The sequence below is a fragment of the Chlamydotis macqueenii genome, chromosome 12, assembly GCF_036417535.1.
Source record: "Chlamydotis macqueenii isolate bChlMac1 chromosome 12, bChlMac1.mat, whole genome shotgun sequence".
Classification (NCBI taxonomy): domain Eukaryota; kingdom Metazoa; phylum Chordata; class Aves; order Otidiformes; family Otididae; genus Chlamydotis; species Chlamydotis macqueenii.
This window is the reverse complement of record NC_141567.1, coordinates 3,225,598-3,247,452: the sequence shown is the minus strand read 5'-3', so window position 1 is coordinate 3,247,452 and position 21,855 is coordinate 3,225,598. Positions and strand designations below refer to the sequence as shown.

General features: G+C 54.8%; 3 protein-coding genes and 1 long non-coding RNA gene across 8 annotated transcripts; 2 read left to right on the top strand and 2 right to left on the bottom strand.

Annotated features, from left to right (window-relative positions):
- Positions 1-8: 8 nt before the first annotated feature.
- Positions 9-10,500, top strand: RASL12 (RAS like family 12). 4 transcript variants are annotated; one of them, XM_086756829.1, is made up of 6 exons: positions 9-633; positions 6,469-6,585; positions 6,698-6,754; positions 7,880-7,953; positions 8,037-8,227; positions 9,039-10,500. In XM_086756829.1, the coding sequence occupies exons 2-6, from the start codon at positions 6,477-6,479 to the stop codon at positions 9,421-9,423; spliced, it is 816 nt and encodes a 271-aa protein (XP_086612955.1). In that variant the 5' UTR covers positions 9-633; positions 6,469-6,476; the 3' UTR covers positions 9,424-10,500. The 4 variants fall into 4 exon arrangements, with proteins under 4 accessions (XP_086612955.1, XP_086612957.1, XP_086612954.1 ...); XM_086756831.1 differs by lacking the exon at positions 9-633 and adding an exon at positions 4,154-4,624; XM_086756828.1 differs by lacking the exon at positions 9-633 and adding an exon at positions 5,472-5,611.
- Positions 2,240-4,117, bottom strand: KBTBD13 (kelch repeat and BTB domain containing 13). The gene has a single exon (XM_010127547.2). The coding sequence runs from the start codon at positions 4,022-4,024 to the stop codon at positions 2,642-2,644; it is 1,383 nt and encodes a 460-aa protein (XP_010125849.2). The 5' UTR covers positions 4,025-4,117; the 3' UTR covers positions 2,240-2,641.
- On the bottom strand, positions 10,428-18,055 carry SLC51B (SLC51 subunit beta). 2 transcript variants are annotated; one of them, XM_010130525.2, is made up of 6 exons: positions 17,884-18,055; positions 14,417-14,517; positions 12,888-13,262; positions 12,583-12,726; positions 11,635-11,725; positions 10,428-11,062 (listed from the first exon to the last, which is right to left on the bottom strand). In XM_010130525.2, exons 2-6 carry the CDS (start codon positions 14,454-14,456, stop codon positions 10,843-10,845), a joined length of 870 nt encoding a protein of 289 aa, XP_010128827.2. In that variant the 5' UTR covers positions 14,457-14,517; positions 17,884-18,055; the 3' UTR covers positions 10,428-10,842. The 2 variants fall into 2 exon arrangements, with proteins under 2 accessions (XP_010128827.2, XP_086612953.1); XM_086756827.1 differs by lacking the exon at positions 17,884-18,055 and adding an exon at positions 14,823-15,025.
- Positions 18,056-18,280: 225 nt separating this feature from the next.
- LOC147599219 (uncharacterized) lies at positions 18,281-21,609 on the top strand. The gene is made up of 2 exons (XR_015259823.1): positions 18,281-18,612; positions 20,478-21,609. It is a non-coding gene; the product is annotated as an uncharacterized LOC147599219 (long non-coding RNA).
- Positions 21,610-21,855: the final 246 nt, after the last annotated feature.

Genomic DNA, 21,855 nt, shown 5'->3' with positions numbered 1-21,855 from the left:
GTAGGTGCCAAACACCAGCAGGAGGGTCCAGCCCTCCATGGCTGCCTCCATCCTCGCCTGGATGCAACAGGGAAACTTGGCATCCAGATTTTGGTGGACTTGACCCATCCAGACCCAACGATCCTGTATACCTTCTCTTCTTTAACGGCGTTGAAAAGGAAAGTGGGGTACCTTGTGTGCCCAAGGGAAGTATTCGTGGGGAGCTCACAAGCTCTTCTTGGAGCTCCCAGCCCTGGTTTTCCTCCTGCTTTCCCTTGGTTATACAAGCTTTTATTTTAGATACGGCCCTTATAAGGCAAGTCCGTTCTACAGACAGCTTTTCGTTACGTCCCTCCTTGCCAAGATGATGTCACCTTAAAAAAGAAAACTTGCAAAAGGTTAAACTGTGATTAGATAGATCGCTTCGCCTCAAACTGTAATCTTTGGCGGAGCAAACGCTGTGAAGATTGAAAGGGGAAGATAACGGTGCTACGCCGGTGCCAGTAACATGTGGCATTGAGGACTGACTCCCGGAGCAGCGAAGCACAGTTGCAGCGTCGTGCCCACTCGCTGTGCAAAGGCTGAGCAGCTCTCGCTCTTGTTAGAGATTTGTTTGGTCCGGGCTCATCATTTTTTCCCCCCCTGTTTGCAGAGGTAAGAATCTTTTTTCCTCCCTGTGTACCTAAAATCATCTCGTGTTGCTTTCTGCTTCATGGTCTGGATTGAGGGATGCAAGAAATTACGTCTCTCTTGGAAGCATCCATGCCATTCTCAAAGTACCTGCCAAGACCTCTTTCCCCCAGGTGCTACACTTACAATCTTAAAACCTTTTGCATTTTGTCGGCAAATATCTTTGTAAACCTCCAAACTGTCAAAAAACCAGCATGTGAAGGTGGGGGAGAGGTGGTATCTCTTGGTGGTTTCAGAGCTGGAGGGAAGGGGAGAGCCTGCCAAGTTCAGCTGTCCCGGGTTAGCCACAGGAGCCCCTCATCAATATTTTAGGAACAGAATTATTTTAACTTTCTTTTAATAGAAGGTTTAAGCTGTTTCTTCAACTTAAAATAGTTTTAAAGCGGCGTGCTTCCATGTGCTGCTTTCGGTTAGAGGAAGACAGTGTGAAATGTTGATTGGCTTCGTCTAGGAAGGGAACGAGGATTTGACGTGATGGGCTTTCTGCTGACGGTCCGCCCGAGGACAGTAACGCTGCTCAGCTAACGCTGCAGCACGCTGCGGAGCTGGGAGAGGGCCACCAGCGTCCCCTGCCTCCCCCGTGCCACCATCAGACCTGCACCTCCACCGGCTGCGGTCCGCATCCCGGCGGTGACAGCAGGGCGGCGGCCTGGCCCGGTGGCAGAGGGCAAACGGGGACAAGGCACGTCAAGTGGGTTTCAATCAGACATGGGTGCGAGCTGGGGTTTTCTTGTTTGTTTTGCTTTGTGGTTTTTTTTCTGAAGTGCGGTAACTGTTTTGAAAATGCTGAGAACTTGGCGAGGGTCACCAGCAGAGGTATTTGAGGCATCCCAGCTGGTATTCCCTTCCGCTCCGTCTCGGCCGGGACGGCACGGCCAGCCCGGAGCCTGCCCCACGGATGGGAACCCACAGGTCTCCCAGCAGCGCTGTGGTCACAAACGGGAGCTCTGCCTTCTCCAGCCATCCCCACAGCTGATGTTGAGGGCTACCAACCTTCCGTACCAAGGGATGGTATCTCGTGAGAACGGCTCATCTGGTCACGGACCCCTGCTGATGGAGAAGACCTCTGCAAGCCTGGCATCGCCGCATGGTGGTGGTGCTCTCTCCTTCCCTTTTTGCACCCTCTGTATTTCCAAGTTTTGCCGTGTCCTAAAACAGACCCCATCTTGGCCCAAATGAGCCTCTGATGAGGGCCAGCACTTGCCACCCCGTTGGGTCTGTGCTGGGGCTTGGCAGACAAGCCTGGAGGAGCCGACAGCCGGCTCACGCACATCTGCTTCCCAGGTCCCAGAAACCCCTCGGTGCCCAGGAGATGATTTTCTTCACCCACCCCCATCTCCCCTCCTCCCAGGACCCCGCTGCGGCCGAGAGCAGCCGTGGCGATCTCCCCCGGGAGCGCGGGGCTGCGTGGGAACCACGCTCCCACGTACGGCTCTGAAATGGAGCCGCAGCTGAAAAAGCACTCGGTGGGTAGGAGCAAGCCTTGATGCTGATCCCTGTTAGGAGGTATTTTCCTTCAGAAACAGGGGGAAAAAAAACCCAAAACCCAAGAGTAATGAAAAACACAGGGTTTTTTTATAGCTTTCCTTTTAATTCCAGGATATACCAAATGATTTCCCATCGGAGCAGAGAGGAGGTGGGATGCTGCACACCTTCAGAGTGTGGTCAGAATAAATAAAACCCGGGTTTGCGTTTCCCTGGTATCTGTCCTCTGCAGGAGCCACCAAGCCCTGTTGGCTCGTGAGCCCGCTGGACTTTGCGCACAGCCCACGCCGTGCACACAGAGGCGGGCAGCAGCTCCCTGCAGCCCCTTTCTCTCTGCCAGGGCCTAGTGTCACCTCCAAAGTCCAACCTGACACGTTCCTGGACCTGAGCACGGCTCCGCGGAGGAGGAGACGGGGCCAGGGGAGCGGCAGATGCAGAGCCAAGGCCACCTGCAAGGAGAGCACCCCGATGTGGGATGGGGGACCACCTACGTCGCGACATCGTGGTCGCGCCTTGGCAGCCGCAGGAGGAAGGTCTGCAGGGAGCCACTGCGCGGGAAACCTGCCCGCTCCTTCTTGAACTTCCAGGTCTCCTCTTCCACGGAGTAGAGGAGCGTCAGCATCTTGTTGACAGTGTAGACGGTGTCACCCTTGATGACAGCAGTGAAGAGGGCTCCTTTGCTATTCACGAACTGCCCGGGCAGGGCAGTCCACTGCCGCGATGTCAGGTTGAAGCAGTCAATGACGCAACGCAAGAAGTCGTCTGAGGGGCCGTTGCGCATGACGTAGAGGTTGTCGCGGTGGGCCACCATGCAGTGCCCGTAGCTCTGGTGCCGCTTGAGCTCAGTGACGGGAAGCCACGTGTCTCGCTGGGTCTCATACTCATAGATGACGGTGGTGTCCAGCGGCTTCCACAAGCAAACGAAGATTTGCCCCATGGCTTGGGCGCAGGGTGCCGCCGCGCTCGGCTGTGGCAGGTCGGAGACGAACTTCCAGGTGTTGGAGGCCACGTCATACCTCTCCACAGACTTCAGGGAGATCTTTGCGTACTCCCCACCGATGGCATAGAGGTAGCCCTCGTGGCCCACCAGTCTGACATCGTAGCGCAGCTGATGAGGGCTGGGGAACTCGCTCCAGGAATTGGCATCGGCATCGTAGCAGAAGCTGTTCTCCACCACCTGCTTGCTGGCCCCGTAGACACCACCCACAATGTAGATCTTATTATCCATGGTTGCCATGCCGGCTAGGAACGTGCTCGCGCTCAGCGGCAGGCAGGAGAGGGTCCTCCACGTGTTGGTCTCCTCATCCAGGTAGCAGATGGTCCTGGAGAGGTCCTCCAGGAACTCAAAGGTGGGTGTGTGGGCTCCTACCGCCACGAAGGTGCTGGGCAGGAGGGCTTCCACGTAGGCCAGCAGGTCGGTGGAGAGGCAGTCCAGGTACTCCTCCAGCTCGGCGTAGCTGTCCCTGATGTAGAGCGCAGCGCAATGGAAGAGGTCCAGGAGACCGAATATGGCGGCGGCTTGGTACAGCAGGATGCAGTTGTCAGAGTTGATGGAGTGGATCAAGTACTTGGCCAAGGGTTTCACCTGCAGGAAGGCGGCGCACTCGACCGCCTGGAAGGTCTCCTCGCTGCCGAGGATGGGCCTCTCACCCGCCAGCACCCGCAGCATGGCGAGGAACCCGCCCGCGCTCAGCTCCCCCAGCCCGATCTCCTCCTGCGTGCTCTCCTTCATGCCCGAGCGGAAGAGGGCACGGAAATACTCGCTGTTCTCCACCAACAAGGTCTTCTCCACGCAGAACCACTGCTCCTCCACCTGGATACGCACCCACTCCGGAGGCCCTACACGGGAGCCTTCCTCCTCCGGGGTCATCCTCGCCTGGGGGGTTCAGTGGCTTTTGGTGGGGGGTGCAGCACCCAATGCTCCTCGGTGCTGGGCCCCCTCCTGCCTCCACCACCCTTTGATGGCTTTTCTGCGCTGCCCGGCGCCCGCCACGCCGCTGCCCTGTAACATAAATACCTCCAGCTAAAGATAGCCGAGCTCGTGACCGGGGCCTTTCACCGGCATCCGCCGGGCTCAGCCGCCTGCCCGAAACACAGGCAGGGCTCCGGCGTCACCCACCGGTGCCGCTCGCGGCGGAGATGCCCACGGAGGCGTCGTCCCACGGAGGATGCCTGGATGCCCCAAGGAAGATCGGTTTCCCTCTCCCTGCTCTTGGGTGTCCCCCGCCCGCGATGTCCTCCCTGCCCACGGGGACAGCGACACGTTAGCGTGGCTGGGAGGAGCACGTTGTCGCACTATTATTTATTTTCCCCTACAAAAGTGAGTTTTTCTGCTGCAGGGAGGTAACCGATGGCAGCAAAGCTCTGTGCCGTCGTCCCAACCGTGGGAAAGGGGCTTTGCCACCCCCTGAGCGCGGCGGCGGGCAGGGAGGGACCGTTACCGGGCCGTTCCCTTTGCGACCCTCTCCAGGTAGGAGGCATAGGGCAACCTGGGCAACCTTCTTCACCTTCACCTTCTTCACCTTCACCTTCTTCACCCAGGGATCCCAGGGCAAGAAAGATGAAGTGCAGGAGCCCCTCCTCTCCGAAATGTCCCCTCCGGGCGCAGGGCTCGCCCGCTCCCCCGTAACACTCGGCCGAGGGCAAAGGCACCCCCCTGCCACGACTCGTGTAGGGGGTGACGGCGAAGCACAGAGTTATTCCTGGCACGTCGCTCGCTATTCACAGCTTTTTTGGGTAGAAATCCCGTTTCGCCTCTGCTGAGGGGTGCGAGGAGGGCTGGCAGCAGAGCCCCCAGTTCCCCCATCGCCGCCTGCAGCTGGTCGTTATTTCTGACGCATAATTTAATCCAAGCAGCACGACGCTGCCTAATTTAATCCACCTTGCCAAAAGGATATTTTCTTCCTCCCCCCTTAGCCCCTCAGGCGGGAGCTCCGGCGCCACCGTGGCCCTGGCAGGTTCCCCCAAAAATCTCAGTTTAGGGGAGAAGGGGAAAGCTTCGCGCTGTTACCGGCATTGATCCTTACGGCTCCCCGCCTTAAAATTCCACGTTTACCTCCGATGCTTTTAACAACCTTGACCTGTGTCCAAAGGGGGTCTGGGGGTCCCGCAGGGGAGCGATCCCCATCCTCCCCATCCCGGGGGCTTGCAGGGACTTCCATGCTCCCAGACTATTTTGGGAGGGTTTAAAAATATCCTCCCTGCACCAACGGGCAATAATCCCAGCGGCGCAGCAGCCCCGCGTGACCACGGAGCGGCCTTCGCCCCCCAGCCCCCAGTACGGCCCCCCGCAGAAAGCCCTCGGGACCGGCCTGGGGGCCAAATCCTGCGGTCCTGGGCGCTGAGCCCCATCCCAAATGGCTGCGATCGCCATGACAACGCTGACTTCAGCCTCCGCCACCTACTCGGGCTCTGAGCCCGGCGGGTGCCGGCTGATGGCTCGGCGCGGGCAGCGGTGGTGAGTACTCCCCGTGCTCCCTGTTTTCCCCTTGGGATTGTGCCTTTGGGGTGGAAAAACGGGATTTTATTTTTCTTCCCACCCCCCTCCGCAAAGTCTGTGCCAGCAACTTAAACGCATCCGAAGGAGCTGGGCAGGCGGTGGGCAGGAGGGTGGCTGTGCTGGCGGCATCGCTCCTGGCTGCCGCTTCTGCCTGCGGGAGGTGTGACGAGTGCGCCGGTCTCAGCCAGGGGAACGAGACCGGGCTTTGGCTCGCAGGGAGCTCAGCAAGGTGCCGAGAGGTGGCCGCGGAGCGTAGGTACAGCAGGTTTTGGGGCGGAGGGTCCCTGCCCAAAGCCCTGGGAGCTCAGGGGGCCGGTGTGTGCCTCGCTGGGGCGACTGTCCTCGGGGCGGCCGGGGAAGCGCGTCCAGCCGGGCGCCGGCGCAGCAGCTTTCCTTACAAGGAGTTTGGCTGGGGCCCGAGCGGTGGGAGCCGCGCTCGCCTCCGCCTGCCTCATTCATCGGCAGCCCCAGCAGCGCAGGGGCCGCTGCTCCCCCAGCCCCGGCCGTGGCCTCGGCCCCTGCGCAGCCCGGCGAGCCCCGCGTCTCCTCCGGCACTGGGTTTGAAGGTGGGAGGCTGCGTTTCTCTTCTCTTTCTGGGGTGTGAAGGGTGGGTGGAGGGATGAGAGGGGGTTCCCTGCCTTTGCTTGGGTGGGGTGCTGGCCGCCAGCGTGGGACGGCGATGCCGGCTGCCCTGGCTCTACGATGGGGATAGAGGAGAGCGGATCCCCCTCCCCAGTGCCACCAAGCCCCGCTTTCCCCCAATATGGGTGGCGGGGCGGTGGGTGCCCCACGTCATCCCCCGCTCTCTCCCGCAGGACCCGGGATGTCCTCGATGTTCGGCAAACCCCGCGCCGGCGGCGAGCGGCCGCCCCAAAGCCCCCTCGCCGAGTGCAACGTGGCCATCCTGGGGTGCCGAGGGGCCGGCAAGTCAGGTGAGACGGGTGCCCCGCCGCCACGGGGATGGCCGGGAATGGGGGCGGGGGTGTCGGGGTACCGGTGCTGTGGGGGGACGCCCACCTCACCCACCTCTTTCACCTCCTGCAGCCCTGACCGTGAAGTTCCTAACCAAGAGGTTCATAAGCGAGTATGATCCCAACTTGGGTAAGACGCTTTCTCCGCGGGTGTTTCCCCCTGGTTGTCCCCCGCGAGCTCCCACGGAGCATCCTTCCTGTCTCCTGCGTTTCCCACGAATACAGCATTTGGGGGGGGGCGGGCGGGAAACCAACCACTCAAAATTACACAAAAAACAACAGAAGGGTTGGATTCGACCCAAGCGCTCTCTGCGGGCATGTCCCACGGGGGAACGTCGGCTCCCCGCATCGCCTCCAAGAAACCGAAAGCCGAATTATTGGGGGTCCTTGGGGAGCTTCCCGTGCCTCCTGCTTGCTGCTGGGGGTGTCGGGCATGGGAAGGGCTGGGGCAGCGAGTGGGGGCTGCAGAGCGGGCGGCGGCAGGGGCTGCGCTTTGCAGCAAGCAGTTCTGGATATTTTTTTTTTTTTTCCACTCGTTTGAGTAATTAATAACTATTTTCCTAGGCCTGACTCCAGGGCGCGGGGAAGAACCGTAAATGATTTATCAGGGACATTAGGGAGATATGGACCTTGTCCAGGAACCGACTCCAGCCCTTAATAACTCAGCAACTCTTAGGAAAGAAGGATAAATCCTTTCTTCCTCGGATCTTTTTTGGGAATATGGTTTCATCTTCCCACGTCAAAACCTTTCCGAAACGCATCCGTTAGGACCCGGCTGGGAGAAGGCATCTTCCTCCCAGGGGAACGGCTGAGCATCTGCATCTCTCCCTGCCTGCCCCCCTTCCAAAAGAAAAGGGTGCTGCTCCTTTTAACTGATTTATTGGGAAACTGTCCCGGTGTCAAGCCCCCCGCTTGCTTTATCTCTCCAAGTCGTGGCATTTAGATAAGGGCTGAGCCCCGGGTGCAGTGACGGCCGCGCCGGGCTCCTTCCCCTCCCTCCTTCTCCCGCGGGAGCCCACGCTCCCGGCACGCAGGGGAAATGACTGCTCCCAGCCGGGCTTGCCCAGCAGCGTCACCACCAGCCTCCTCAAATAACGTTATCTCAGGAAGGAGCGAGGTGGGAGGCGCTGGTGGCGGATGCTCCTCATCAAGGGATGAGATTTTCCCACCGCGTCCCAAGCATCCAGGGCTTGGCTTGGCTTTGGAGAAGATGGGACACCCCAGCCCATCTTCACAACCACCCTTCTCCTTGCAGAGGACACCTACGCCTCGGAGGAGCTGGTGGACCAGCAGCCGGTGCTGCTGAAGGTGATGGACACCGCCGACCAGGTGAGGCACCGCGGCACCGCTGGTGCCAAACGCCTGGCGTGACGTTGGCTGGACCGCGGCTCAGCTGCTCCTCTCGTTCCCAGGACGGCCCCGGGAACTGCGAGCGCTACCTGCGCTGGGCCAGCGCCTTCCTCGTCGTCTACAGCATCGATGACAGGCAGAGCTTCGAGAGCTGCCAGCGCTACCTGGAGATCCTCGCCCTGCACAGGAGGGGCTGCCAGCGCCGCTGCCCCGTGCTGCTGCTGGGCAACAAGCTGGACATGGAGCAGTACAGGTACCGGGCGCGGAGCAAGGCCGTCTTTTCCTGGTGCGGGAGAGCTCACAGATGCCCCCCATCCCTCCAGCTGGGATGCAAAACCCAAATCTGAATTTTCCTGGTGTTTACTTCCACCCCTGTCGGTATTCACCACGTCCTCCTACATCTCCGAGGCCCCTGCTCTCCTGCCCGGGGGATGATGTGTTTATTTTGAGCCCGGTGGTATTTTCAGTGGGATGTTTTTCGGCTGTGTGGTCAGGCAGCGTCACCGTCCCCAGGCAGGGCTTGAGCCGGCTCCAGCTCCTCGCTCCCCTCTGGATGTGCCCTTTCCCTGGAGCCCTTCCTCGCCCCGTCCCCGCTGCCAGGACTGGATGTCCCTGCTGTGTTTTTCTGCCCTTTTCTGCCGCTCTGGGGCCGTGCTGAGCGTTGGTCCCACGGGTCCTTGAGTTCCGGGCGTTGGTGAATCCCCCTGTGCTCCCAGCACGGATGCTTCCCTCTCCCCACGGCCAGGACCGGCCCCAGCTCCTCCCCACTTCCCAGTTTGCTGCCATTGCATCCAGCCCCACGTCCCTGGCGCACATGGAGTTTGCGTGATTCCCCAGGGACCCTCGCAGCCCGTTGCTCTGGGATTTTGGGACCAAAAATCTTTTGGACACGCATCCCTCTGCTTGTCCCAGGAGAGGGGGCGAGCGGGTGCTGCCCCGGCGCTCATGGGGAAGCAGATGTGGGACGTAGGGTCCCTTGCTCCCCGCCTGCACCCCTCGCTCCCCTTTTCGGGTGGTTGCAGCACCCCGAGGGATGCTGCACCCATCCCCTCCGCTCCCACCAGGCAGGTGCCCGCAGCCGAAGGGATGTCGCTGGCGAGCAGGTTCGGATGCCTCTTCTACGAGGTGTCGGCGTGCCAGGACTTCTCCAGGGTGCAGCACGTGTTCCACGAAGCCGTGCGGGAGGTACGGCGGCAGGCGGAGGGGAACCCGCCCGTCCGGCCCCTCTTCATCACCGAGGAGCGGCCCTGCCCGCCGGTGGCCACGCCGGTCGCCCTGCCCACCCACCACGGCTTGGCCAGCTGCACCTTCAGCACCCTCTCCACCGTCAACTACAAGGAGATCCCCTCGGTGGCCCAGGCCAAGCTGGTCACCGTCAAGTCCTCGCGGGCTCAAAGCAAGAGGAAAGCTCCCACACTCACCTTGCTGAAAGGCTTCAAGATATTTTAGGACGCGTCCCTACGGGCCGCGGAGAGGGCGGTGAGAGACCCCATCCACCCGGGCTCTGCAAGGGCTGGGACCACCCGTGACGGACTCACGGGCACCGCAGCAGCCGCTGGCGGACGGTGGCCCTGGTCTCCGCGCCGGGGCGAAGCCTGTGGTGGCAACTTGGCGAGCAGCTGGGGTGCCGAGAGCCCGAAATCAGCTGCGGCATCACCCTGCCTGCCCCCGCCTCAGCTCCCGTCCACCCCTGGCTGAGCACTGTCGCAGTGTTTGCACCCTGTCCTGCCACCGGCACGGGGGGCCGGCCCGGCTTTCCGTGCAGATCCGGGCAGTTCCGGAGCCACAGGCGCTGCCAGAGGGGTGAGGGCTGTCCCCAGGACCCCCCCAGCCGGCTTGGGCACTGGGTGCCCAGTGATGGGAGCCCAGGAAGGGGGAATTAATCATTAAGCAAGCACGGAGGCACCCGTCTCATTCGTCTCATGGGCCCCCTGACCAAGCAATAAGGAGGAGGAAATTTTTTTTTTTTTTAAATCTCGTTGAGAAAGGTGCAGGTATTGTTCCAGCCGACTAAAGGCCTCAGGTGTCCTGAAACCGATTCCCATGCATCGAAATAACTCACACCGAAATAGCTGGGTTTTTAACCACCTTTTAACACTATTGTGTTCGTTTTCAAAGGCTTTGCAAGGAGACACGATTCACCGACAAGGACACGCGCTGAAAAGCCTTTGTTCAAAAGACTGATGTATTTCCAAAAATGTCTTAAATTGTTTCATGGCTCCTGCGTGCGCCCAGTGAGGGGCGTGAAGTGAATCCTAAAGCAGGCCGGGCTCTACCTGGGCCCAAGCCAGGGCCAAGGGCTGCGCGTTCGGTTTTATTTGCAGTTATCAGGATAAATGTTCTGCTTCTCCTGGAGTTGCAGACACTCTACGGAGTAAAATATCCATGTGTACATTTGCACATATATACATCTATCTGTATATGGGTGACCTTACTGATAGAGAGACAGAATATGGGATTTTGATCAACCACTTTGGAAAGTATTTTAATAAAGATGATTTCTGAAAAGAACAAAAAACAAAAGCACCTCTGCGTCACTGTGGCCGTTTTCCTGACGGGACGCATCCGTGGCTGGCCACAGGAAAAGCCTCCCGCCCCCAGCCTCCTGCCCCAGCTCAGCTCCCACCTGTTTGCGGCGGAGGCAGGGGCCAAGCTGGTGCTGGGGAGAAGGCTGGAGGCAGCTGAGAGCAGCGGGTACGGACCAGCCAGTGGGAGCTGAAACGGGGGGAGGTGTGCCTCGAGTCCAGAGTCACTTCTGCTGCTCTCCGTTGCTCCCCCAGGTTAAACTGCATTTTTCAACTTCCATCACTACGAATTGAGACATTCTGATACATCCCTCAGGGCCTATCGGTTTGACCTCAGCCGCCGCTACACGGCCTCCTCAGACTTCTCCGTGTACAGAGACGTGACGGTCCCGTCCTTCCACTGGACCATCACTTCTCCTGATCTCTCATCCTGGGGCACCGCCTCCAGCTTCTGCGGTTCGGCCGAGCTGTCCTCCCGCAGGGTCATCAGGGCTTGCTTGGCTTGCAGCTCAGCCTCCTGAGCGCTTTGCGCCGCTTCTCTATACATGTGGATCTTCCTCTTCCTGCAGGGAAAGGAAACGCAGAGTGAAGCAGCAAGCCCAGCCCGCGTCTCGGGGCAGGTATCTACCCCTGGTGATGGTTACGTCCATCGTTCACACCTTGGCCCTGGGAACGCGCTGGCTGCTTACGGGCAAACCTCGCCAGCCGCACTGCGTCACGTCAGCCGTTTGAAGTGTTTGAGTATGCACAGCTGCGGGGTTTACACGTGGTTTACACAGCACGCCACATCGCCCAAAGCCAGGCGGTAACACCCAGCCGGCTACGGGAGAACACCTCACACCGATTTATCGTCACCTCCCTCCCAACAGCCCCGTCGGGCTGCGCAGAGCTGTAGCAGACGCTTTACTGGTGAGGAGCCAGGGCCCAGAGAGGTGAAGTGGTTCGTTCCCAGTGACACATGAGGGGAGCGGGGAGCCAGGTAAGGTTTTACAGCGAAGCACGGTTCAACGGGAGTTTGCCTTTGCTCTTCTCCCCATCACTCCTGCCCTGCCCTGCCAAACCCACAGGTCTGCCTGCGGGGGGATTCTCAGCGCCCCAGCACACACCAAAAGACCCTCAAATTTTCCTGACTCACCTGTTTCGTGCAATGTTAATGGCCAGGAGGAGAAGACCCAAAATCATGGCCACGAAGGAAAGTGCCAGCATGGAGTAATCCCACATGGATGCTGGGGAAAGCAGGGAGAGGCAGCGTTAGCACGCACAGAGCAGTGTGGCCCGCAGAGTCCGGCCAAGCGTTTTCCTGAGGACACACAAGCTCAGAGTGTCACGACCTGGCTGCAGGATGAGGGCAGAGGTGCTGGTGTCGAGCTCAGCACCCAGAGCAGAGCACCCAGGTCACATTTTTTGGGGATAACCTCAGGCAACTCTCCCTCCCTGGGCAAGAGACTGACACCACTGCTTTCTGCCGCTCACAGCCCCCTGCCTCGGGCTCTGTCTCGCTCACGCTGACCACATCTGCCACGCGTGGCTTTTCAACCTCGCCCGAGAGCTGCGAGCGGCTGTGCCCGAGGGCGGGAGCAAGGCCGAGAGCTGCAGGATCCCACCACGGGCACTGCTGGAAAGGCCCCTCCGCTCTGCAGCCTCTCTCACCACAGCCACAATCGGGCTGGTAGACTCTTGCCTTCGAACCCTGGCTGGGGTGTACAGCACAGATGGCAGCAGATGCTCCGTCCTTGACTTTTTGCGGCTTTGAAGTTGATCCTCGGGGTGCTGACCTGCTCATATTGATCTTCTCCCTCCACCCTGCCAAAATCACAGGTCACCCCAGACCTTTGCTCTCTTGGCAGGCTGTGAAGAGGCTGAACCCCTCTTGAGGAGGAGATGCTACCTATCTCAGCAAAGCTTCATGCCTGTCTTCACCCACGGCCTGCTTCTTCTAGAGGTGAGACTGAGTGTTTATCTATCTGAGGTAAATCACCTCCTTGGGGAATTCCCTCGGGAATCTTCACTAGGCAGGAGGGTTAACAGACAAGGACTGTGTATCTGTTTCAACTTTCAACCCAGGAACGTCAACGGGACTTACGGTCTTCTCTGCGGAAGAACCAGAGCAGCTCCTCCAGCTCTTCTTGACTTATACCCAGCATGAGGGTCACGTTGCCTGCTGCGTAGTCATACATGTGTGTGCTGGCAAGGGCGGCAGGGAAGAACATGTCTTGCTCCTCCTCGACTGCAGAGGAAAAAAGAGCAGAAAGATACAACAGTCGCTCCCTGCAATACTTCAGGCTAGAAATGGCTTCCCCTTGGCTCGCAGGGTGGCCCAGCACATCTCTCCAAGCAGGCAGAACGCAGCCTGAGGGCACAGTTTTATCTCGGGTGCGCGGCACTTACCCGCTTTCTCCTCGCACACGCTCCTGTCTGCAACATCTTGCCACTGGGCCTTGAGGCCTCTCACGTTGTTGAGAGCGACGCCTTTTCTGTTTGCCACCAGGTAGCCCTGGCTGCTGCCCAGGGGAGAGAGCAGTGAATCCGAGCAGTCCCAGCTGGTGTAGGCCATGCTGCCACAGAGACTCGTCTGCACTCTGTCGGCGCCCACCACGGAGAGGCAGCTCTGCGTGCCCTGATTCATCAAAGAATCGCCTTGCCAAGACCAGTCCTGGAAATCTGACTCTGGATTACAGTCCTGCAGCAATAAATTCCCATTCATTGGGCTGGCTTGTAAACACAGGTTGACTTTAGCGTTTTTCATCAGAAAAGCTTCAGCGTCTGCAAAAAAAAAGCAGTGTATGAGTGTGGCCACCCCCTAAGCACTGGACGTACACGCAGAATGTATAGGGCAGATGGGAACGACGCCCAGTTCTGGAACTGGGAAATCAGCACGGAGCAAAAGGCATTCAAGAGGCAAACTGCCTCCAGGCCAGCTGCTCCTTGCCGGGGCCGCTGGGCTCGTAGCTGAGCTTTCCCTAACCCGCACTGCTCAGCAAACAGGGCTCAAGCACATCCTTTTGGGGGGGTTCTGAGAAGCCCAGATAGACTGTCCCTGCAGCTGGTGCTGAGTTCTGGTTGAAGCTGTATCTGTAGCTGCTCCCCAGAGAAGAAAGAGATGACGGTAAGGTTCTCTCCCAGACTCTCTCTCTGCTGGGCTCGTTGGTGTGCTGGCTACTGTCAGCCCACAGCCCCTTCCTGGGGTTCCTGGGAGGTGGGAGGCTGCTCTCCTGGACTCTTCCAAGAGGCAGAGAGGACTCAGAACCTTCAGTGAACCTCATTGCTGCCTTCTGCTTTCCCTCTGGAGACAGACATCCTGATGTCCTGCTCCAGCTGGATGAACTAGGAAATGTTTCCAACATCTCTGTTTCTGAGGAACCAGAGGGGGAAGGGTTTGGGGCTCAGGTCTTTCCAGTTTGGCTATCTAACCTTCAAGTATCAGCTGAAACATCCCTCCACACAGTGGAGCTGCAGATGGTCCCAACAGATATTGATATTGGGTTTTAAAAAAATCACATCTCTGTACGTCAGGTGTCTTCCTCGGTGTCAAAAAGATCGCAACAGTGCTGTAAGCACAGGCTTAGGGTGCTACTTTCCCCACGGCTGAGCCAGCCTGCTGCTGGTGTACACTGAGAAAACAGGCCCATGGAGAGGAATAAACCATGTTTCCAGAAAGTTAAGGTCTTTAATGCATGCCTTTGCCGCAATACTATGTGTACGTGTTTGCCTTCAGCCAGCGGGGCGTTCATACGGTCAGACAACAACGCTAGAAACTCCTGCACGTGTACATCCTGCTCTCGCAAACCTGCCCAGCAGACAACGTCTTCCGGTAGCCCTTGCTGAGCCTGCTGTGGGTGAGAGCCTGTGAAGAAGCACCGGCTCAGCACGTGTGACCTACTGCACCCACACCATGACCCTCTAAGCCAAGACCCTACCTTGCAGCAGGAAAAATGGGATTATCCAGAAGAACTCCATATTTTCATGTGCAGCTGGAATGGATCACTTCTTCACTAGTGTTTCTTCAGTGCGCAGGCGCCTAGGAAAGAGAGAGAGCTGAGAGGTGAGGGACAACCTCGCAGCGTCCTCTGCTAGCTCCCACTGTACAGAGTCACCGGTTTTATCAGCAGGAGCCCTGAAAGTTGCATGAGCTATCACTCTGAGGGATTGGAGAGATGTTTCTCCTCTGGTGTCTATAGCAGACGAAAGGAGACAAAGCCACAAGCAAGAGTGATGATATTTTAAACGAGGCTGTGCTCACGCCCCTCCCTGCTAACCTTGCTGCTTCCCTCCTCACTCCCCTGCCACAGTCCTTAGAGAACCCACACCCTGCGGAGAGACTACCTGCTGCCAGTCCATGGATGGCAGAATAAGGGCGGGGAGATGAGGAAGTGGAAGGCTCAGCTGCAAGAGGAGGAAAAGCCAGCTTGCCATTGAGACAAAGGTATCTCCAACCCTTCAGGGAAGCCGAAAGCTCCTCCTCGACCTTTAGTCCCTCATTTGTCAGTGGCATCAATCCAGCTTTTAAGGTTGCTTGTCCAGCTCAGTTCTTCAGGCTCCTTTGGAGGGACTTGACTCGAGCAGAGGGCTTTCCCTCTGTCCACCGTGGCTTAGTTTGAGATGTTTGGTTGGCTCTCCCCAGCCCACCGCTCGGTCGCTGCTCACTGGCCTCATCTGAACGGTCACTCACTCGCAGGTCAGTGACACCACAACACACACGCATCCCGCAGACACGCTGGCCCCACAGGCCATTAATTATTACATGAAGACTTAGACTTTTACAACTGTCTGATACTCTCAACTTTTATCCGCCTTCGTAGCATGGCCTGGCACTGTCTGAAAACGTTCCTTGGAAACTGCTCATGAGCATGTTCCCCCGTGCCAGGCGTGTCAACAACGCTGCTGCTGACTCCTCAGGGAAGCATTTGTCCTGTCGGTTACAGACCTAATGATTACTACTATTTCCCCCCCCTTCTCAATGTCTTCACGATTCAAAGTTCACATTTTATAGCCAACCAGGCATGCAGACTTGCTCCCTGCTGACAGAAAACCACCTTTTAGCAATTTTTTGAAAACGAGACTTTCAAATACGTGGTCCACTATGATTCTGGATTTCAGAAAATACGGGTAAAGCTGCTCCCCGCAGTTAGGTACGCCAATTACCTTACTGTCCAGGTAACCTTTAGCTTAATCACACGGATCACTCCTCAGAAAAGAGGAAATAAAGTCTTGGTGCCAAGGAAATCAAGTTACAAGTCTCCTACACCCTAGTAAGAATTGCCACCCGAATGTGTTAAATCTTGCTGTGCAAGGCTTCTGTCTAATCATTCGCTCGAACAGGAATATTTGACACGCATGTTGCTGATTTTCTCCTAAGGTGTTTCATAACTCGTGGGCCACCTCCTGGCATCCGCAGTAAAGCTGCCACGCACAGCAGGGATGCTAGAAAGCTGCTAAAAGTGCTTCACTGCTTCATAAAGTCTTTGGCATCACCAAATCTCTCCCACACACCAGAGGCTGGAACTTCCCAGGACAATACAGGAGCAGAATGGATATTTATCTTGTGTACACAGAAAATTTAGGTAAGGGCTTTTAAGGGAAACCCCCATTGTTTTCAACATCTTTTACATCTACATAAACCGACCAAACTGGTTTGGAAGTTTCCTTCACCAAAGCTACAAGACAAGGTGTTCTCAGGCCAGTGTATCTACCCCAGCAGAGAGCCTGAGCAGGACCCGGGACGCCGCCTGCACCGTCAGTTTCCCCAGTAAGGAAACAGTGAGCCCCACAATTGGGCTGGACGTGCTTTGGAGAGTTTGGATCTTTCAGCCTGAAAGAGAGATTTTTAAAGTCATCTGCGTCAGCTTCCTCCGCAGAGCTGCTCTGTCCTGCTGTCCACATCCCGGCGTGGGCGAGCGCCGCTCCACCAAACAAGCTGAGAGAGCGTGGGTGATGTCTTCCCGTTGCTCCCCTGCTCGCACATCTCAGCAGGCACTCTGGCTGCTGTTGGACGGGGACGAGCCCGTAGATCCAGGTCTTAAGACAACTCTAAGCTGTGGACTTTGGTCTCCCAACCCTCTGAACACATCCAAGACCCTTCTGAGGCTGCTTCCCAGCCTGGGTACAACACAGGAAGCTCAAATGAGAGAAAGCTCATGCACTTTATGCTTGTATGGAAGGAGGTAGAACAAAGAGGCCAGAACCTCTAGAGGAAACATTTTACCTGTGTTATTTTGAGTTTATATTTACACCTGAACAATTGGGTAACTTCTTTCTTTTTTTTTGCAAATGGGATTTTCACATCAAAAAGCTGCAAAATGTATATGCTGTGCATACTTCAGGAACAAAGAGCCACTCGCCAAAGCTGCCCCAAATCCTCTTGTTCAAAATCAGGATCTGTGGACTTCACTGGCATCCTAGAAAACCTCAAGAAAGTACAGAAAAAATGGCAAGTGACTGCTTTTTGCTCTACATATTGATCCCAGCACTTAAAACGGTAAAACCCCTCCTCAGGATGGACGCCTCTGGAGATATAACACCCACCACACACACAAGGCAGAGCTGCAGGACCAGTGCTGTAAAGGTTGGCAAAACTTGGCGAAGGAAACCACCATGTGCTTTGTATGTTGGTTTTTACCAGGCCTAACACTCGAGGCTGCTTACCAAGCCAGGCACTGCCCTCACTCTGCAAATGAGAAGTCTTGAAATATTTACTATATTGACATAAGTAAAGATGGGGGGAAAAAGTCTTCTGGAAAGACCATCAAGTACAGCTTCTGTTAAGATGGTAACATCTCTCTGGACACTCTACTCACTACACAGTATGTGGAAATGCACTTATACTGTCCCAGTCTTTGTAAAACAATCTCCTCTTGTCATTCAGACTCTCCCTCTAGTGGTTATCTTATCTTAATTGATTACGTGAAAATGCATCAGTTATTCCCAATGTATTCTAAAAGTGGGATGGCCTGTCTTTGGCATTCACACAGGATTTACAATGGCACACTACAGAGATACAAACTGGTGGGTTTATAAAGGTACATTAAGGACCAAGTTCAATTAAAGAACACAGGAAAAATATTTAATATTTAAAATACTAAAGCAAGAAGGCAGTCTGTATTATTTTTTAACCTTTGTAAAGTCAAAAGTTAAAGGGCAAATCTGAGTTATATTAAGTATTTTCCTTTGACTGCTTTCCAGGCTGTTTATATGCCGAAGTTATCCCAGCCTGCTTCTCACTTGCCATTCAGTCTCCCCTTAAACAAGTTACGCAGCCTTTCCTTAAAATTTCCAAGGATTCGAGCTTTCTAACTGAAATAACTAAATAAGCCTTTCTTTTCAGACGGCTATAAATTAACCCACCAGCTAGCGCAGCAGGAATGTCCGTTAATCTCCACTAACTCACCAGAAACACGCAGTTCCCAGCAGAGAGGAAGCTACATTTCTTCTTTAAGCCCTGCCGTCTGAGGACGTCTCCTCCGAGCCCCAGTCAGCGTCCTGCTACGGCAACAGGGCTGCCTTTCCTCCTGCCCTCGGTATGCTACGAGCTGTGATTCATTCCGTCGTGTGTGAAGGCCAGTCCAACAGGTGAGGTTCACTCCAGCCCCTGGAAAAAAAACACACCTCTTTAGTGAGTTCATTTACAGCACGAGGTGAACGACCTCGTCCCAAAGACTGAACTGGAGGAACTTCCAGCTTATTTGCTCAAGCTATTGGCATGATGACTATTAAAAGAGCATGCCGAGGAGAATGACACTCTGTTAGCCTGGGGTTAACGTAAATGATAATGTTCACTCCACCTGGCTCGGTCCTCATTGCGTAACGGAAGCATACCCTGATAAAGCAGATGCTTGCCCTTTATTTTTTTTTTTAGTGAATGTTCATTCTAAGGCGCCCAGAGCATCTTACAAGAGCGACTGACTTTGCAGGCAAAGCACAAAGCATCCATCAGAGACTTTGCCATCCCTGTTTCACAGTTACTGGCCACAGTTGGCTAAGCCAATAAACCGCTAAGAGGCTTTGCAGCATCCCAAGGCTGCTGTGCTGTCTTTTTGTGCCAGCCACATTTGGAAGGGAGGAATCCTCCTCCCTGAACTATCTGATCCATGGACGGAGCTGCGTCCTGCAAAGCAAGGTAGGTACCTCTTAGTGATGGCCTTGGAGCGCACAGCTAGCACTGGTTAGCTTAAGCTTAACTGGAGATGGGCACAGGCTCCTTATGTTCTTCCTGTTCTTGGCATTTTCCAGCTTGAAATAAAGTGTCTTTGGCACTGAAGTCGTGTTCCAGTGTGATTAATGCTTTGAATCCCACCTCGTATCTGATTCAGAGCTTCCTCTGGCTGCCCTTGTGAAATTTCACCCAGCAGACACGCATACTCCCTAAACAGAGATGTTTTACTGTTCAGCGTCAGCCTGGCAGCGATCGGGATGGGAGCTCTCTCTCAGAAACGCATTCTCTGGGAAACAAGAGCTCCTCTCCGCTGAGGGAGGCAGGTCGAGCCGGAACATCACACCATGCTGTAAATCGTGCTGTCTTTCCTCCTCACTCCAAGCTGGATCATTTTAAAAGTGCTATCACACCAGGGAACGCTTTTCTACAGTGTTCTTGGGATCTTTCCGTCGCTAGGGAAGGGGTAGAGTGATGGTCCAGCAAGTGGTCTCACAAGCCCCAGAACCAAATCCTCTGGCTTGCTGCCTTTGAGAAAGACACAAAGAAAACGCCTGGTCCCTGCAGCACAACCTCTGCGTACAGGGATGGAGACGCTAACCATGGTGAAGAGGTGGCTGGAACAGGAGGAGGATGACTGCAAAGCCCCAGAAGGTCCCTTTTCATCACACATTCCTACATGGCTTGATTTATGTACCTATATTAACAAAAAAAAAACGACATTTCCCTTGATCGGAGGAAACAGAGTGCCTGCAGCCCCCGGGAAGTCACGGGCAGCTCTGTGGTGGCCGTTTGGGTCCCGTCCTGCCTTTGGGCTGTTTACAGGAGAGGTGTCCTAACAGCTCCCCTCACGTGAGAGACCTCCAAAGCCCTGCTGCAGTCCTTGCAAGTCTGATGTCCCACAGCCCGCGGGGAAGTGATGTGCTACCTCCGCTCGCCCCCCCGGGGTGGGATGGCATGGGTCAGGGACAAGCCCTAGCGCATCAGCAAAACAGCTCCTATTTCACCCCCAACGCCCCCCAAAAAGCAGTGTCAGGATGCAGGCGGGTGGCCGAGATGAGTTTAGGACTCAGCGTGATGTACACATAAATAAAACCAATTTGCCACTGGTTAGAGTTGGCCCTTGTGCCCAGTAATCCCCTCCTTCCCCGGAGGACTGCGAAGGCACTCAGGAGCAATCCCTTCAGCAAGGGCTGCGAGTGTTTTATTTCGAATTTCCCTTGACAACACTGGCACTCTTTAATGGGAGATATCTTTTTACTTCTTGGAGACACTTTCAGTGTCTTTGGCTAGGAAGCAAAGTGGAGATAGGACGTTGATTTATGTTCTGCTTCCTTCTCAGATTTGTCTTCACTGCTCTTAGGAAGAACTTGTCTGACCTTGGCATTTTAATTTTGCTTATCTTTTTCTGATCCCTTCTGTGTCTTTGACCCGAAATGCCTGGTTACAGAATAACTAAACATTCAGGGTTGTTTTTTTTTTTCTTCTCATGTACAAAAGCAGAGTTCAAATGCAGCAGGAAAGCAAGATTTGTCAGCCTTCTTTTTTTTTTTTTTTCTGAAACAATCAAATTGTTGCTTTCATTCTGCTGGAAAAAATTACATTGAAACAAATCTTCAGTTAAAATTCATGTACACTGTGTTCAAGGCATAATACTAAATAATAGTTGTAATCTGAATTGTACAGTCACATCAGAGCTGAGGATGAATTACTTGGGAGCAAGTATACAGGAGTGAATTTAAGTCCACTTCATAAACTCACTGCAAACAAAATATTAATTACTTCACGCGTAAGTCTGGCAAAAACTCAGCACAGAGTTTCATTATTTCCAGGAGCCTTAACTACTGGCAGAACTGAGAATCCTTCCCCAGGGTTCAATCCCCTGACGAGCAGGAGGTGAAGCTCCGCACGCAGTGCCGACGTGCTGCTGACACGTTTAAAGCCTCCCGTGCTGGGATTCAATACCTGGAAATCAACACCAAGCAGCAGCCAGATGCCAGGTTCAAATTCCCAGCTTTTGGGCGGCGTTTGGGCCATTCCGGCACGCGGTATATCCCTGCCCTTTCTGAAGTGCTAGTGACAAATCCTGAGTTTCACCCAAGACCTCAGAGAGCTGTCATTCTCCTGCAGGACACAGGACGTCTCCTTCCAGCAACTGCGCTGCGTGCCTCCGGAAACCAGGGGTAGTTTTCAGCATCTGAGATATTATGCGTTCAAATTTTTTCAACATCTGAGATAAGTGGTCAAATTACACACTGTGCAAGACTGCTTCCTCTCTTTTGGGGCCTGATACCCATAAGTGCCTGTAATCGCTTCAATACTGTGCCGTGACTGTTCCCTGTTTACCAGCTCCACGCTATCTACGATAAGACAGACTGCTCGCCTGCCCTTCTTCCTCCATCCACTTTCCACAACGAACTACGCTGGTTGATTTAACACCTTCTCAAGCAGAAGCCATTCCTTCATCCTTGCTACCCTCTTATTTATCTTTTTTTATTTTTTTTTCATTTACACACCCTGAGACCAGGTAGCTGGAATTGAAGTGTCCTGCATGTGACTAAACTGAGGATTTTCATGGGGTTCCCCAAGTAATAGAGAATTATGTTTTCTGGAGCAATTTATTTTTATGTACTGATTCTCAATTAGGAAATTACCTCGGGTTTTGTCAGTGTATTCTACTTTTCTCAGGGTGCAGGGATGTAAGCACCTCAGTTAGGATGGTGTGACTCCTTTTTTTTTTTTTTTAACCTGTAAAAGCATTTTCTCCTTCATTTTCCTTTGGTTTTACTGCTGGAGGTGGAGGCATGTGCCATGTCTGAGGGCAGAAAGCCCTAATAATGGGCAAAAGAGATGTGAAAAAAGGAACAAATATGCATGGCACCACTTAACACAGCACAACATTTCACTTTCCTTAGCAGTCCTTCCCTCGTGTATCCAACTGACATGAATTCTGACATCCAATTCCCAAGTGATTTACATGTTTTCACTGGCATATAGGAAATGCTTCCAGATTCTCACATTCCCTGTTTTAGAAATTCCTAGTGTCAAAGACTGTAGGATACACTGTGATTTAGATGCATAAGAAGCTTGAATATGTAATTTACATTATATGAAAAGCTACACAAATAAATCATTTTCTCATGGGAGAAAAGAATGTTATTAGTAGAATGACAAAATATCTTCGTTCTTATGTTATGGGAGCATATAGTT

What these genes read in the sequence shown, in the direction of transcription:
- RASL12 (XM_086756829.1), top strand. Translation starts at nt 6,477, where the DNA reads ATGTCCTCGATGTTCGGCAAACCCCGCGCCGGCGGCGAGCGGCCGCCC. An exon ending in CGAGTATGATCCCAACTTGG is followed by an intron (nt 6,755 to 7,879) that starts GTAAGACGCTTT and finishes TTCTCCTTGCAG; the next exon opens with AGGACACCTACGCCTCGGAG. An exon ending in CTGGACATGGAGCAGTACAG is followed by an intron (nt 8,228 to 9,038) that starts GTACCGGGCGCG and finishes CGCTCCCACCAG; the next exon opens with GCAGGTGCCCGCAGCCGAAG.
- SLC51B (XM_010130525.2), bottom strand. Translation starts at nt 14,456, where the DNA reads ATGGAGTTCTTCTGGATAATCCCATTTTTCCTGCTGCAAG. An exon ending in CCCATTTTTCCTGCTGCAAG is followed by an intron (nt 13,263 to 14,416) that starts GTAGGGTCTTGG and finishes TTTTTTTTGCAG; the next exon opens with ACGCTGAAGCTTTTCTGATG. An exon ending in GTTCTTCCGCAGAGAAGACC is followed by an intron (nt 11,726 to 12,582) that starts GTAAGTCCCGTT and finishes TGCTTTCCCCAG; the next exon opens with CATCCATGTGGGATTACTCC.
- KBTBD13 (XM_010127547.2), bottom strand. Translation starts at nt 4,024, where the DNA reads ATGACCCCGGAGGAGGAAGGCTCCCGTGTAGGGCCTCCGGAGTGGGTG.